The following is a 16262-nucleotide window of genomic DNA, read 5'->3' as shown; positions in this document are numbered from 1 at the left end:
CTGGCCCCTTTGTCGACAGTCTCTACCGAGACCCCCCCCCCCCGCGACATGGACGAGCTCCGCGCCCGCGGCCGGATACATCCAGATGGAGGAGCACTCCGCCTTTCGCGACCAGGTTCGCGGGAAAGCTCTAGCAAAGTCAGAACAAGGGCATAAGGATAAAATCAAAGTCAACAACGACAATCAATTCAAGAAGTCGACTAGGGCAAACAGAGGGGTGAGATACGACTTCTACACTCCCCTGAACGCGCCTAGGGTACACATCCTAGAGGAAGCCAGCAACAACAATCTGCTCGCCCTCCCACCGCCGGGTCACACTCCCAACAGCGCCGACAAGTCTAAGCACTGCCGGTACCACAGGAACCATGGTCACACCACGGAAGAATGTCGCACACTCTGGGATCGCATCGAGGAGCTCATTCAAGTGGGCCACCTCGGCCAATACATCCAGCGACAGCAGGGTAATAGAGGCGGCTATGGAGGTCGAGGACGCGGTAGAGGTCGAGGTTCAGGAGCTTGCACTGAGTCACACCCGGGCTCCCAGCAAAATGCTGGCGTAGTACAAGCCGAAATAAGCCAGGAGACAGAGTCGGCCCCCTTATGGGGAGTAATCAACACAATAGCAGGTGGCTTTGCTGGAGGAGGCGCCAGCAGCTCGGCCCGAAGAAGACACCTGCGGAGCATCAACTGCGTCCACTCTACCACCCCAGCCCTCCACCAAAGCTCACCGCCGATCTCCTTCTCCGACGAAGACTACGCTGGCGTCAGCCCTAACCAAGATGACCCCATGGTCATCGTTGTGGAAATAACCAACTGGACAGTGCATAAAACACTCATTGACCAGGGAAGCTCAGCCGACATCCTGTACTGGCCTACGTTCCTCAAGCTAGATGTTCCCCACTCTCTCATTCAACCTCACATGGAGCCCCTCGTCGGCTTCGCAGGAGAGCGAGTCCACACTCGAGGGTACGTAAACTTGTTGACGACTTTCGAAACGCCACCGGATACAAGGCGGGTCATGGTCCGGTACCTCCTCGTGGAAGCCAACACTTCCTACAACATCATCATCAGGAAGCCAACCTTGAATCAACTCGGGGCAGTAGTGTCAACCCCACACCTCACCATGAAATCCCCGGGCAAGGACGGTAAAATCATCTCCGTCATAGCTAATCAGAAAATAGCCCGACAATGCTACGCCGAAAGCCTGAAGATCTCCTCGTCGAGCAAGCAAAGCGAGGGGAATCCCCCCACCATCGCTCCTTAAGTTTTCAAGTCTTCTTTTTCTTTCAGTATGAACAAATTTGTGCACTCTTTTCCCGCCTCAACCTTTGACTGAAAGAGTTTTTAACGAGGCACACAGACACCATCAATAAATTACTCCTTCCGTTCATCTCACATTCTTATTTTCCTGTTTATCGAAAGGACGAAAACGAACTCTAAATGCGCAAATGCCTAAACCTGAGGTCGAATACGAACCTCGACGCTATCGTTAAAGGTCGAGTTCGAACCTTAATTAAATAACCTATCTCAAATTCGAGGTCGAATACGAACCTCGACGCTCTCGTTAAAGGTCGAGTTTAAACCTTAATTAAATAACCTATCTCAAATTTGAGGTCGAGTCCGAACCTCGACATTCCGAGGTCGAATATGAACCTCGACGCTCTCGTTAAAGGTCAAGTTCGAACCTTAATTAAATAACCTATCTCAAATTCGAGGTCGAATACGAACCTCGACGCTCTCGTTAAAGGTCGAGTTCGAACCTTAATTAAATAACCTATCTCAAATTTGAGGTCGAGTCCGAACCTCGACATTCCGAGGTCGAATACGAACCCCGACGCACTACAAAAAAATTAAGTTTTAGCGACCACCAAAATCGGTCGCTATTTAGGTAAATTCAGTCACTATTTCATTCAGCGACCGAAATAGCGACCGAAAAAATCCGTCGCTAAAACCCTAGTCGCTATTTCAAATAGCGACCGAAATTTTTTCCGTCGCAATTTAGCGACCGAAAAATCAGTCGCTAGCCAATAAAAATTCGTCGCTAACATTTTGGTCTCCTAACTTTTGGAGACCAATTTTGCGACCGAATTTTTTGGTAGCAATTTCCGTCGCTAGTTTTTGTATTTATTTAATAAAAAACATTTTATAAATCAGTCGCTAAATCGGTCGCTAAAAAACTGAAATAGCTATGGATAAAATCGGTCGCTATTTCAGTCGCTAAAAAACTGAAATAGGTACAGATAAAATCGGTCGCTATTTCGGTCGCTAAAAAACTAAAATAGGTACGGATAAAATCGGTCACTATTTCGGTCGCTAAAAATGGTCACTATTTCGGTCGCTAATAACTTGAATTAGCTACAAATAATTTCAGTCGCTATTTCGGTCGCTAAAATATACCAGTATTTTTAAATTTTTTTTATTATAAATTTATACCTGTTAACGAATATGAAATTAACAATATATTTATTACACAATTTATAATAATAAACTAGAACATACTAAAAGACAAAATCTTATCGAAGAAAATTTATATTATAGTGAAAACTAAATAAAATATAAGTATGTCAATATAGTATGCTAAAAACACAATAATATCATAAAACGTTTAAACTTGAACAAAGTAATAGTCAAATACAATAAAATATCCTGAAACAAGTAAAATAAAGAAGCTTAATTAAGGGTCTTCTGCTATGTCATCAAGAGCATCATCAACAGAATGGTCAGGATCCTGAAATTCAAGTATGAAAAGTGAATATAAAAGATCCAATGAAGAATATAAAAGCACATTTCAAATATACATTAAAATTTAAAATAATTAACTGAATAAAATAGGAACTGAATATGCATAGGAACTGAATAAAATAAAAAAAATAATCATTTTTTCTTAAGATCATAAATTTTTCCACAATTGAAGATCCAATTAGCTGAAAAGAATAAGAACAATTAATGTTTTGTATCTTTCTAATCTAATCACATGGTGTGTTAGTGGGGATGGGGGCACTGAACCTGATAATCATGGCAGGTCAGCGAAGCACAACATATTGTTTAGATATTTTAACATTTGTTTTCATGAAATTAATGGGAATAGACATTGACTTTAATTAGAATTTAAAGATGATAATGTAATGCTAGCTGCTCTAAAACCACAGAACTAGCTATTTGATTTTGTTTTTGCATGGAAACTGTTTGAATATGGAATGGTGACTAAATATTGTTATTTGTTACCGTGATGTAAATTTTGACAGAGAAAATCAACAAATCAAATCATGTAGCTTTGCAAGCAATGCAGTAAAAGAGATACCAAAACATGAACCACCTTAAAAATAAATAATATATTTAGTAAAAAAACTCTAAAAAATATTTCTAAATTGATTCTTATTATGAGTAAAATAGGAGAGAAAATTTTACATATGTTATTACTAATACCTAACTATTTTTTTAATCATTACTTTAGCTCTAAATTTCTTATCCTATACATCTTTTTATTTAAAAAATAAACAGTTATTTAATATTCACTAGTGTAACACAAGTATTTCATATTAAAAAAAATTATTCAATATTATTATTTGATATGAAGTTTTAAACATATTTATGTTTGAATCTGATAAATTATAAACAGTAAAATTCCTTCTCAAAATATGACATGTAACTCAACTTCGTAATTAAGACTTGGAGTGGATGTTACTACTTAAGTTGGAATCGTTGTGACGTGATTCAAGTGGTTGTCTCTCTCTAAATACCTATGGGATTCCCTTTCTCTAAATATATGAATCTTCTCACACCCCTTAACTCAATTAAACCCTCCAAAACACACATTTTTCCTTATCCAGCGGGCTGGTGCTCCCATGTTGTTCCAACCAAATCACCAATACTATAAACAACAACATTAAAACCTACAAATTAAAGCACAACGCATGAAACCTCAAAACATGGCATCTCCACGCGACACCTCCAAAACCATAAAGCTGGTGCGTTACAACAGCAGAGGGAACACCACCAAGCCCCTAAACGCACCCTCCAACCTCATCCTCTTCCTCTTCCTAGATTAACACTATCTTATCAACAAAAGAAATTACAAGGCAGATTAACACTACAACTTGAAAACATTAAGTATAACAAGCTTCTCTTCCCTCCAAAGCCCAAAGTATACAAAGTGCATTTCTACAAGTTCAAAGAAGCATTCAAATTTATGTATTAAACTGGGCACAACAGACTGAATCAGCCTTCCAAGATTAAACTGTAAACAAGTTCAATTCAATTACTCATATTTTTGTTTAAAAAAACTTAAAATATGTATTAAAATAGAAAATTAACCTCACAGTTTCTGAATAAGTATTTTCATTAAAAGTAAAAAGGTCAGAATTACAATGGGTGGAACTAAATATCATGCCTCGGGGAATCTCATTATCGCCTGGTTAGCACTATCAGGATCAAGAGGAAGAATTTTGTAAGGGACTAAGATCTCTGTTTTCTCAGCAACTTTATCTTGGGTCTCCAAAATCTATAACAATGGCAATGGCAAATCAATCATGTGTGTAATGTAAAAGCATGTAAAACCTGGCAAGTAGTACAAATGTGCATAAACAATAAAGGTTCACATAGCAGGGGAACCCAATTGGAGGATGACGTCTTAGGAGCCATTGAAAATAACCTCACGATCAACTTCCATAGATTGTGTCATGTTAACAGCCTTCAAAACCTCAAAAAGAACATTAGCTGTTTGATATGCCTAGGTAAATTGTGCCCTGAAAGAAGAGACAAACTATTAGTCACACAATAGCTGGACAACATATCAAAAAGAAAATTATCTGGAGAATCTACCGGTCAGCTTTATCAGCAGCATTTTGTAAAGCTTGGATGTACTTTTTGTAGTAATGCTGATAAAAACTCTGCATCTCACGAGCATCACTTTTCTTTACCCTTCCCTTCAGAGTTGGATCATTTTCCTAACGACCATGGAACAAATTGACCCAAAAAAATCAGAGACATAGCATAAAATAATTTAAATTAACACACAGGACTGTCAAATTTCAATAGACAGCAAAGAACACACAACACAACTGAAGTGTACCACATGCATTTTTCAAATCATCAATGTATAAACTCGGTTTCATCAAAAGACATCACAGTAAGCTATATATGAACCAGATCGAGTGAAAAATGTATACGGCAGAAGCATAAAGAAATGAAGTAAGAGAATGGTTACTCTTTCAAGACGTTGAAGAAGAGCGGTTTTGAATTGGCGAACACCACGACCACTTGAATTGGGATCCAACCTATGCGCTTTCTCAAAGGCGTAAAAACGGCCTACAAGATCAACAAACACTGTCATAAGAAATTCGGATAACAAAAAAGGAAAGAAAGAAATAGAAAGAGAAGAAAGAAACATACAGAGATAAGCAACCCTGGGATGAATCTCGATGAGAGACGAAGGCACGACCTCACTGTCAATGAAAGACTCTCCCAAATTCCCCGCAGTCTGTGTCCGCATGATCCGCCTGAGCTGCGGCGCCTCCGAAGATGGTCCCGCGCCTCCCCTCGAGGAAGACATTCCGACGAGACTCTTTCTCTCTCTATCAAACTACTCGAACAAAAGAAGAAGAATGAAGATGAGAAAAAAAAAAAAAGCAGATGCACAAAGGAGAAGGGGCTGCAACGCGGGTAAGCATATGGGTCTCTGTGCTATTGCAGTGATGGAGATTCTTCAATATTCGCGAACCTCTCTGCATACCCGAACAGAGAGTTGTCTCTTTGCTAACCTGAACGAAGAACACCCCTTGCGAACACGAACGGACAACAACAAAAATGTAAATGAAGAACAATAGTAGAAACCCTAAGCACGAATGAAGAAAAGAGAAAGAGAGGGATTACCAGAAGACGAAAAAGAGAAAGAGAAGGAGAACTAGGGTTTAAGTTTTTTCATGATTTGGGTCGAAAGCCCATGGCCCCCTTTGTACCCAAGCACTTATTCATTGTCTATAATTATGCTATACTACCCTAATCACTTTTATAAGATTTAAATACTTATTTAGTAATTTTATAAATTTTATTTTTCAATTTCTACAATTAAAAACAATTTTAGTCATTTATACATATTTTTTCTCTTTTAATCTCTGTCACCTATTTGTTATAGGAACTAAAAGAAAAATTTTATAATGATATAAAAATTAAAAAGAATTGAAAAATAATATGATTAAGTGTTAAAATGAAATATTTTTTACTATAACAATTAAAAATAAAATTCATATATTTCAACCTTTATTCTTAGAAAACGCTCCCCTAAAACTTTCTTAATCCTTTTTATAAGACCTTTTCCAAATTATTTGTGGCATTAATTACTTTTATAAGAATAACCTTAAGTAGAAATACCTTAATTAATTAGGTAGAGACAAAAAACAATGCAATCTCAATAATTTTAATGATAATAACGAAAAAAGAGGAATTATATAGATTTTTTACTACTTAATTTTTGTTAACATTTTAAATTTTGACATGTTTATTAAAAAAAAAAATTCAAAGACTAAAACTAAATAAAAAATTTAGTCTAAAAACATATATTAAAAAAAATTAAGAACATTTTTTTAGTATATATTAAAATTAATTAAATATTTGTATTTAAGAAATTATTACAGATTTTAAATATATATTTTAAAGTTTTTATTTTATTAAATTAATTGAAAATAAATTATATTTTATCACTTTTTAATAAATAATGAAATTAAATAAATTAAATCTTATAATGATTATTTTTTTAATGATACTAAATTAAATATTCTAATTATTTTACAATAAATTAAAATGAAAAAATAATAAAATATTTTAACTGATATTTCAAATAAAACACATTAAAATATTATAATCAAAACAAATCCAGTTTAAATTAAAAGATTATAAAAATCATAACTAAAATTATAATAAATATTCTGATATTAAATATTTATATAAAAAAATTGCTACAGATTTTAGATTTTATTTATTATATTTTATAATCAAAACATATCTAATATTAAATCAAAAGATTATAAAAATTATAATTCAAATCATAATAAATAATTTGATATTAAATTTATTATATATTAAAATTAATTAAATATTTTTAGATTTTAGATTTTATTTACTATGTTTTATAATCAAAAGAAATCCAATATTAAATCAAAAGATAATAAAAATTATAACTAAAATCTTAATAAATTTTCTAATATTAAATTTAGTATATATTAAAATTAATTAAATATTTGTATTTAAGAAATTATTACAGATTTTAAATGTATATTTGAAAGTTTTTATTTTATTAGATTAATTGAAAATAAATTATATTTTATCACTTTTTAATAAATTAAGTGAATGATAATAAATTAATTAAAATTTTAAAATATATTTTAATTAAAAATATTTTTATATCAATATAGTAACTAAAGGTATTATAATAAATAATGAAATTAAATAAATTAAATCTTATAATGGTTATTTTTTTAATGATACTAAATTAAATATTCTAATTATTTTACAATAAATTAAAATAAAAAATAAAAAAAATATTTTAACTGATATTTCAAATAAAACACATTAAAATATTATAATCAAAACAAATCCAGTATTAAATCAAAAGAATATAATTAAATATTTTTTTTAAAACTTAATTAAATATTTTTATAAAAGAAACTGATACAGATTTTAGATTTTATTTATTATATTTTATAATTAAAAGAAATCTAATATTAAATTATAAGATAATAAAAATTATAAGCTTCTGTATTATATATATATATATATAATTACTTTCAGTAATTTATCAATGAATCAAACTGACGTAGCGGTTTCGTAGTTGGCCCATGGTTACCCACAGGACCTAGGATCGAAACCTGGCTGTGTAATTTTAATGAAAAGTGTAATTTTAGTCTATTCATAAAATTTCATAAAAAAATTTAGCGACCGATTTTAATTCGGTCGCTAAGTTTGTTTGTATTGTTTAGCTACCGAAATTTAATCGGTCGCTAAAAATTTCAAAAGTTTAGTATTAGCGACCGAATTAAATTCGGTCGCAATTTTTTGATAATTTTCAAAATTGGTCGCTAATTCCGTCGCAAACTACGTTCTCATGAAACAAAATTAAACAGCGACTGATTTAGCGACCGATTTTATTGCTACCGATAAAATCCGTCGCTAATTCCATCGCAAAACAGCGACTGATCAAATTCGGTCGCTAAATTCGTCGCTAAATTATTCAGTCGCTAATTCGGTTGCAAAATAGCGACCGATAAATTTCGGTCGCTAATTTCGGTCGCTATTTTGTATTTTTCTTGTAGTGACGCTCTCGTTAAAGGTCGAGTTCGAACCTTAATTAAATAACCTATCTCAAATTCGAGGTTGAATACAAACCTCGACGCTCTCGTTAAAGGTCGAGTTCGAACCTTAATTAAATAACCTATCTCAAATTCGAGGTCGAATACGAACCTCGACGCTCTCGTTAAAGGTCGAGTTCGAACCTTAATTAAATAACCTATCTCAAATTTGAGGTCAAGTCCGAACCTCGACATTCCGAGGTCGAATACGAACCTCGACGCTCTCGTTAAAGGTCGAGTTCAAACCTTAATTAAATAAGCTATCTCAAATTCGAGGTCGAATATGAACCTCGACGCTCTCGTTAAAGGTCGAGTTCGAACCTTAATTAAATAACCTATCTCAAATTTGAGGTCGAGTCCGAACCTTGACGTTTCGAGGTCGAATACGAACCTCGACGCCCTCGTTAAAGGTCGAGTTCGAACCTTAATTAAATAACCTATCTCAGATTTGAGGTCGAGTCCGAACCTCGACATTCCAAGGTCGAATACGAACCTCGACGCCCTCGTTAAAGGTCGAGTTCGAACCTTAATTAAATAACCTATCCCAAATTTGAGGTCGAGTCTGAACCTCGACATTCCGAGGTCGAATACGAACCTCGATACCCTCGTTAAAGGTCGAGTTCGAACCTTAATTAAAATAACCTATTCTAAGGTCGAGTCCGAACCTCGACTTTTCGAGAAGGAATACGAACCTCGACGAATTCGAACCTTGTCACCTATGAACCTCAAGTAAGCAAAATCCGAGGTCAAGGCCGAACCTCGGTGTTCACACCTAAGGTCAAGTCCGAACTTTAACACGCTTGCTTAGATCGAGTTTGAACATTTATTAACTCGTATACCTCAAAATTTGAGGTCGACTACGAACCACATTTCCGAGGCCGAGTTCGAACCTCGGTGAGACACGCACCACTCTAAATCTAAGACCGAGTTCAAACCTTAACCAAACCAATTTGCCTATATCCGAGGTCGAATACGACCCTCGACACTTCCGTTAAAAGTCGAATACAAGCCGCATACCCGAGGTCGAATTTGAACCTTCGCGAAATACACATGACCCTAAACTTAAGGTCGAATACGAACCACTTATCCAAGGTCGAGTTCGAACCCTCACAACGTAACAAGAATATAAGGTCAAATTCAAACCTTAGCATAATTTATTCTACGTCGATTTAAGGTCAAATCCGAACCTCGACACTGTTAACTTAACAGGTCGCATTCGAACCTCGGCCCTAGTAAATAAAGGTCGAATTCAAAAAATTCACCTAACGAAAAACCGAGGTCGACATCTCAACATGGCCAACTCAAAGCCAAGTATCGCCACATATAAAAGCGTAGAACAAACATCAAACGTGTCAAGAACGCGCAAAACAGCAAAAATCAAACGCGAAGCACGTAAGGGCAACAAAAATATATACATATACGGGCAAAGTCCCTAGAGTTCAACACTTGAGTTCAAATCAGAAAATTAAACCAAGAGGAAAGCTAAACTAGGCTATTACAAATCGGGCCTACGCAGAGGCGTTCTCGCTGGAGCTGTCCTCGACGTCATCCTCCTTGACAAGCTTCCCAAAGCGGATGACCTTCTCCACATGCATGGAGGAAAAGTCGAACCCGGAAGTGAGGAGCCGTGCCTGGCGAGCAGCCTTCTGGAAACCCCTTTTGTGCTCCACCACCACGGAGCGCTCGACCTCCGCGAGCCTCCCCTCCACGGCCGTCTTCTCCATCGTCAGTTCCGCTAGCTCCGCCCTCAAGGAAGCAATCTCGTCTTCCCGGCCCCCAAGAACGACCTCGTTGCGAAGGCGCTCCTCAGCCGCTGCCGCCAACTCCCCTTTGAGAGAGGTCACAACATCCTCCAGAGCCCGCACTTGGCCACGGGAAGACGTTACCTCATCTTCCAAGGAGCGAGTGCGGCCTCGAGAGAAGGCGACAAGCTCCTGCAGCTCCCCCACCTGAGAGGCATAAGTCTCGTTAGACCGCAAGGCGATCTCGAGAGACTTCTGCGCCCTCACAAGGTCGCCCCGTGCAGATCGGAGCTCGGCCTCCCGCCGCTTCGCCTCATCAAGGGCAGTGCTGAGAGCCTTGTTCTCCTCCCTCAGAATTTTATTCGCATCCTTCCAAGGTTGAAGCCGACCCCTCAGCTTGGCCAGCTCCTCTTGCTGCTTGGCCAGGTCCTCTCGCTGCTTGGCCAAGTCCTCCTGCTGCTTGGCCCACCTCGGTTTCCAGTGGCCTAGGATGCCCATAGTCCTCTACAGCAGGACCTGAGCAGCATCGAAACTATCCTCAGGACCGACCTCCTCTATCAGCCCCTGGTCCTCGGAGCTCAACGAACCCTGAGGGAAGAACTTCTCAGCGGTCACCCCCGAGCTCCAGAGTGAGTCCATGTCGGCTGAGGCACTCACGTGGTCCAGCCGCACTTTCGAAAGGCCCTTCCCAAAGCGATGGGCCAAATATCCGCTCCGGGAAGCCCCCTATGGCGAGCTCGAAGGCGGCGCCGAGGCTACAGCAGTGGACGGGGGAGCCTCCCAACTCAGGGCCCCTCCGCGAGCCTCAATGGAGGCAGAAACCGACGTCCCCTGCTCAGCATCCAGGGAGTCCACAATGGGAACCTCCGACCTCGCCTGCGAAAACCAACCCCATGTCAGAAAATAAACAAGGTGGCATACGGGGAATCACAAAAACAAGTTCACACTGTTTACCCCAGCAGCATGGGAGGCCCGCTCAGTGGCTGGGACCACTTCTTCGACAGCGGGAGCGACTGGCCCAGCGCCGGAGGACGCCATCCCGGCAGCATTTCCTGCCTGCGAAAAACGACCCCAGATCAAAAGGCAAGAAAGCATAATAAAAGGCAACGAAAAGCCGAAGAAATAATACTCACCACCTCGGCAACTCAAGCAACTTGCTCAGCTGCCCGTACTCTTACCTTAGTGACGGCCACCCCGGCCTACAAGAAAACCCATATCACCACAATAAACCAAGCAAAGTCTAACACAGAAGAAACGTATAAGGAAGTATGACACTCACATCGGCGACCTGCGTGGTAGGCTCAGCAGCCTGGGCCGCCTCCCCAGCAACCTCTGGGGGAGCCTCTTTAGACGGTAGACTCTTAGTGAGATCCACCGCATCAGCATCAACGGCCTTGGAGGTCACCTCTTCAGCACCTGGAGGGGCGGAGGTTCCCCCGACCTCTTTTCCCCCCCCTCTTTCTCTTCCAGCTAACCTTCAGGGGGGCAACTTCCTCCTCCGGAGGCTCGGGAACCTCGAGCTTAGTAACATTGTAGCGGTGCTTAAGCTCGCGCCACAAGTTCTTCCCCATAATGCCTGCAGACAAAAACAGAAACACATCAACAAAAGGAAATTACACGAGCCCTAGCAAACCACCAAAACACGAAATACTCACTCTTTAGGCCCCTCTCCCTGTAGGGCGAATTCGCAAGTGAAAGAACGAACTTGCAATCCAACGGGCGAGGGAGCGCAGCAAGGTTTTCAATGGTGGTTGCCTCCGAGGCCGTCACCTTCAGGTTACCAAAACCGTGAAACCTAGATGGTTTAGGACACCAGTAAAAAGGAAATTTTGGCAAGCCGCCGAAGTGGAACACCTCGTCCTCCAGGGGGTCAATACCCACAAGGGCAACCCGGAAGAACTCCTGTTTGAAGTTTTTATATGATTGGGAGTAGAGAGTAAACAAACCCCCATCCCTACTCCCATTCAAGGACAAAATACCATAAGGCGGAGTGCCCGCCTTCAGTTGATAAAAATGAAGAAAGATGCAAAGGGACACCTCTATCCCCAGAACCGCACACAGGACCTGAAAAGCCCTCAAAAAACCCCAACTGTTGGGATGCAACTGGCAAGGAGCCGCGTTGATAAAATTCAAAAAATCGCACTCGAACTGAGTGAAGGGAAGACAGACACCTAAATCCCTAAAAAAGCTTTGGTACATATAGAAATGGGGAGAGTCTGTAGGCTTCCCCATATACACGCCCTCATCGGCCTGACAAGGCTCAAGCCGAATCATATGGGAGATAGAAGGGTCACAAACCCTACACGACCTGGAGATCCTATTGACCTCTAGAAAGGTCTGAAACACGCTTTGGACCCCCGCCATCTCGCTCTTGAACCAGTCATAGCCAGGAATGCCTGGCTCTGGGCCCCGGGGCGGATCCCTCTTTTCGGCGGTGGCCTTCCTGGTAGCCACCGCCTTGCCACGCGCCTTGCCCCGAGAAGGCGCAGAAGGGTCGGCACCACTTCCCCCAGCCATTGAAAAGGCAAGAAAAACCGGGAAGAAAAGAAAAGAAGACAGTAAAAAGGAAGTACCTGGTACTCCTCTTCAGAAAATAACCCTAACAACAAAGGGGTTACCGAAAACGGTGACTGAAACGGAGAAAATGGAAACGGAGGGTGGACGAAAACAAGAGAAGCGGCGTACGCAGGAAGTTGAAAGAAGAGTAAAATGAAGAAGGCAAAGAGGCGCGAGTGAGAGAAAAGAAAATCTTCTCCCAACAATTCAAAACGGTCGCGCCACGTGTCAACTCAAGGGCACGCCTGACAGCACAATTAATTGCAAATTCATCATTGCATAACCGTCATTTCCCGTGGCACGTCACTTGCGCGTTCCTGGGGAATGAACGACCGCGACAAATGTGAAAAACCACTTTCCCCAACGAGCCCGACATTAACTCATCGACTAACGATCTTCGGAGCTCGAGGGGCTAGTGTACTGTCCGTACCGCGAAACCGAGCTCCAAGCTCGGCATCACAGTGCAAGATGATCTCGGGCACGCGTCATACGGCGTCAGCTCGGCATTAAGGTGAATCACAACTGATTCCCGAGAATCTCGCCCATACGAGATCCATTATCTAATCACTGATTACCGAAGATCTCGCCCCAGACGAGATCCGCTATCATATCTTATCTCAGGCCCAGAGCCCAAAGCAACCCTAATTCACTCCAAGGTACGTGCATTACTTATACGAGACTATGACTCATACAAACCCTAACTTTGGCATCACAGTCTCTTTTGCAGGTACCACCCCCATCTTGGAGCACCAGCGTACCAGTGAAAGAGGCTCACCGATCTTACTCGGAAGATCGTCCACACGACAAATTCCAGTAAGAATAGAAACCAAAATTGATATTAGATCATAAAATTTCATGTTCTAAGTTAAAGTCAATCAAACAGATAATCAACAAGCTATATAGCCAAAATTTCGAATATTTCTACGTGCAAATTACATAAAAACTTTAAACGTCATATTGTTCACATAATACAAATAAAACATAAAACCACTAAAATTGATAATAAAAAAAAAAAAAACTACTTCATCACTTCTTCCTCTTCATTTTTATCATCAGGAAGATCATCCTTACTCACCAACTTTCTAGCAAAAACATCTTTCTCAATGTGAACATCATTGAGATTGGCTTTGGGAGCAACAACCTTAACTTCACAGATAGTCTTTGCAAAACCTTTCTGATGTTCAATGACGACTTGACGTTGAGTATTAAGAAGTTCCTTACTCAAATTCTCATGACTCAATTTCATGACTTTAGATGTTTTCTTTAGATTAGTAATTTGTTGCACATTAGTAGAAATAACATCCTAACATGCCTTATTCTGCTATTTGTTATCTTAGCTTCTTCTGATTCTTTAATCCTTTCTTCAAGGTTCTTGATGTCATTTTCATACTTCAAAATCTTGTTTTCAAAATCTTTAGTGATTTTTTTTCTTCAACAGAGTTGATCTTAAACTCTGTTTCATTCTCTATATCTTTCACTTTATTTAGAAGCTCTTCCACCTTGGCTGAGTAGCTTTGATTAGCCTTAATAATAGTATTATAAGACCTTTTCGTCTCTTTCAATTCAGCCGATATTGATTTCAACTGAGCATTTTCTACTTTTGTTTTTTCCATCTGAGCCATATTTTTTTTCCAACTTTCTTTTCCAATGATCCATCATGGCAATAGACCTTTGCAAGAATACTTGCACAAAGTCAATTCCTTCAACTAGCTAGACCAAAATTTTCAATTATTGCTTTATTAGCAATAAATGCCAAATCTTCCTTATAAAATGCTTCAATAACAAGGTTGGGATTCCAAAATGAAGTCACATCAGGGGACATGCTCACATGATCCAATCTTCCCAAATGATGACTCTTATCAAACCTTTGATAAATGATCCTTTACCAAGTTGAAGTACCAACTTGAGAAATCATTGACTAAATTTAAAATAAAAATTTATTAATATGAAATAAACATCAAATAATAAAACTTTGAAAATATTGAAGTATTAACCTGGGGAGTTACTGATGGAGGATTAAGAGGTAGAATAACTTGGACCGGAGGGTTGAGAGGCAAAACAACTTGAATGAGTGAATTGAAGGGTGGAACTTAAGAGGGTGAATTGAAGGGTGAAATTTGGGAATCCGAAGGTTTAGCAGGTTGATCGACCTCCATGAACGATGTAAAAATAGAAGAATCAACCACATTGGTTGATTTCATAGTTTTCTCGACAACATCAGATCCTACTTCATTTCTTCTCTCATTGTTATCAGGGTTATCCTTAGTAATCTTAAGTTTCCTCTCTTAAAGAGAACAAAGATTGCATTGGTCTTCTTGAATATCAGGGATGTCCTATTCTTCCATGTTAAACTTGGCCTTTAATTCACACCATTTACTTCATCCCATGATTTTTACAAATAGAAAGAGTTTTAGAAAACAAGACAAGTCATTACAAAGAAAGAAAATATAATGATAAAATACTCACTTTCTAAACCATCTAAAGATTTTTCGACTTAAAAAGTGAAAGAACAACTTTACTTTCTAAGGGTTGAGGTAAAGATTGTAGTTTACTTATGTCCTCTTCTTTAGACAAAGTCAAGGTGATCCATTCAGTATTATTGAATTTTAGAAGTCGAGGTTGCCAATAAAATGTGAATTTAGGTTGCCCATTCAAATGAAAAATAGTATCCAACTTAGGATTATCACAAACAAGTCAGATTTTAAAAAACTCTTCTTTAAAATTTTTATAAAACTAAAAATAAAGTTTAAATAACTCATTTAACTGAGTGCTACTCAAAGAAATTCAATCATAAGGAGGGTCATCGAGCTTTAATTGATAAAAATGCATAAATTTCATCACACTCAGTTCAATATTCAAAGGCGAACATAACACTTGAAATGCATGAAAAAAACCTCAATTATTAGGATGTGGTTGAGTAGGAACAACATTAATTGTGACAAGTCTCCAATAAAAGCGTCTTCTAAAGCAATAGGAGATTAGTGCTTCACAACCAGGTAAGCAATACAATTGCAATTTTTTTAGTAGCCTAAACTAAATATTAAAAGAGTAAATAATTTTTTTTCTTCTAAAAATTATTACCCTTTGAAATTAAGAATTATATTGTGAGCTTCAATCGGTATGAATTGTTCTATCTTATTAATGATCTCGAATTCGAATGTTGGATAGTTGAGTTAAATTTTCGTATAGAAAACCTGACCTGGTCGTCAATATTAGTTTTAAATAAAATTATTTTTATTACAAAATAATTGTGGTCCAAAACAAAACGAAAAAAAGAAATCTTTGAAATTAAAAAAAAAAATCAAATAAGTCTTTGAAATGTCAACTAAAATTTCAAATTTAATTATTTATTGTAATTTTAATTCTTACCTGGTTTAGCAATAACACCAGTCACTTTTTTTCCCCTTTAAAACCTCTACGACCTTAAAATCTCACCACGATTTTTTTCCAGATATACTTACACGTACGTATTTTTGCGCTCTTCAATTTTGTAGCATTTTCCCACCTGATCAGACCAAAAATCTTGACAAGTGCGTGTTTCTAACATACACATGGAACTACCACTTGTGCATAATCATAAATGTTGCAGTAATTCAATCAGGGAACTATTGTGTCTCCAATA

General features: G+C 38.4%; 1 protein-coding gene across 2 annotated transcripts; it reads right to left on the bottom strand.

Annotated features, from left to right (window-relative positions):
• Positions 1-2415: 2415 nt before the first annotated feature.
• On the bottom strand, positions 2416-5581 carry LOC145956923 (callose synthase 3-like). Of its 2 annotated transcripts, XR_014433313.1 has the most exons (5): positions 5392-5581; positions 5207-5307; positions 4822-4946; positions 4652-4745; positions 2418-4501 (listed from the first exon to the last, which is right to left on the bottom strand). XR_014433313.1 is itself a non-coding variant. In XM_083072838.1 (4 exons), the coding sequence occupies exons 1-4, from the start codon at positions 5549-5551 to the stop codon at positions 4730-4732; spliced, it is 402 nt and encodes a 133-aa protein (XP_082928964.1). In that variant the 5' UTR covers positions 5552-5581; the 3' UTR covers positions 2416-4729. The 2 variants fall into 2 exon arrangements, 1 of the variants encoding a protein (XP_082928964.1); XM_083072838.1 differs by having other exon boundaries at positions 2416-4745.
• Between the last annotated feature and the right edge of the window lie 10681 nt (positions 5582-16262).

This window comes from Cajanus cajan, chromosome 4, assembly GCF_000230855.2.
Source record: "Cajanus cajan strain Asha chromosome 4, NIPB_CcT2T_4, whole genome shotgun sequence".
Taxonomy (NCBI): Eukaryota; Viridiplantae; Streptophyta; class Magnoliopsida; order Fabales; family Fabaceae; genus Cajanus; species Cajanus cajan.
The sequence above is the reverse complement of the archived record's forward strand: the minus strand, read 5'-3'. Positions and strand labels throughout refer to the sequence as shown.

What these genes read in the sequence shown, in the direction of transcription:
- LOC145956923 (XM_083072838.1), bottom strand. Translation starts at nt 5,551, where the DNA reads ATGTCTTCCTCGAGGGGAGGCGCGGGACCATCTTCGGAGGCGCCGCAG. An exon ending in TCCCAGGGTTGCTTATCTCT is followed by an intron (nt 5,308 to 5,391) that starts GTATGTTTCTTT and finishes TTGATCTTGTAG; the next exon opens with GCCGTTTTTACGCCTTTGAG. An exon ending in TTCTTCAACGTCTTGAAAGA is followed by an intron (nt 4,947 to 5,206) that starts GTAACCATTCTC and finishes CATGGTCGTTAG; the next exon opens with GAAAATGATCCAACTCTGAA.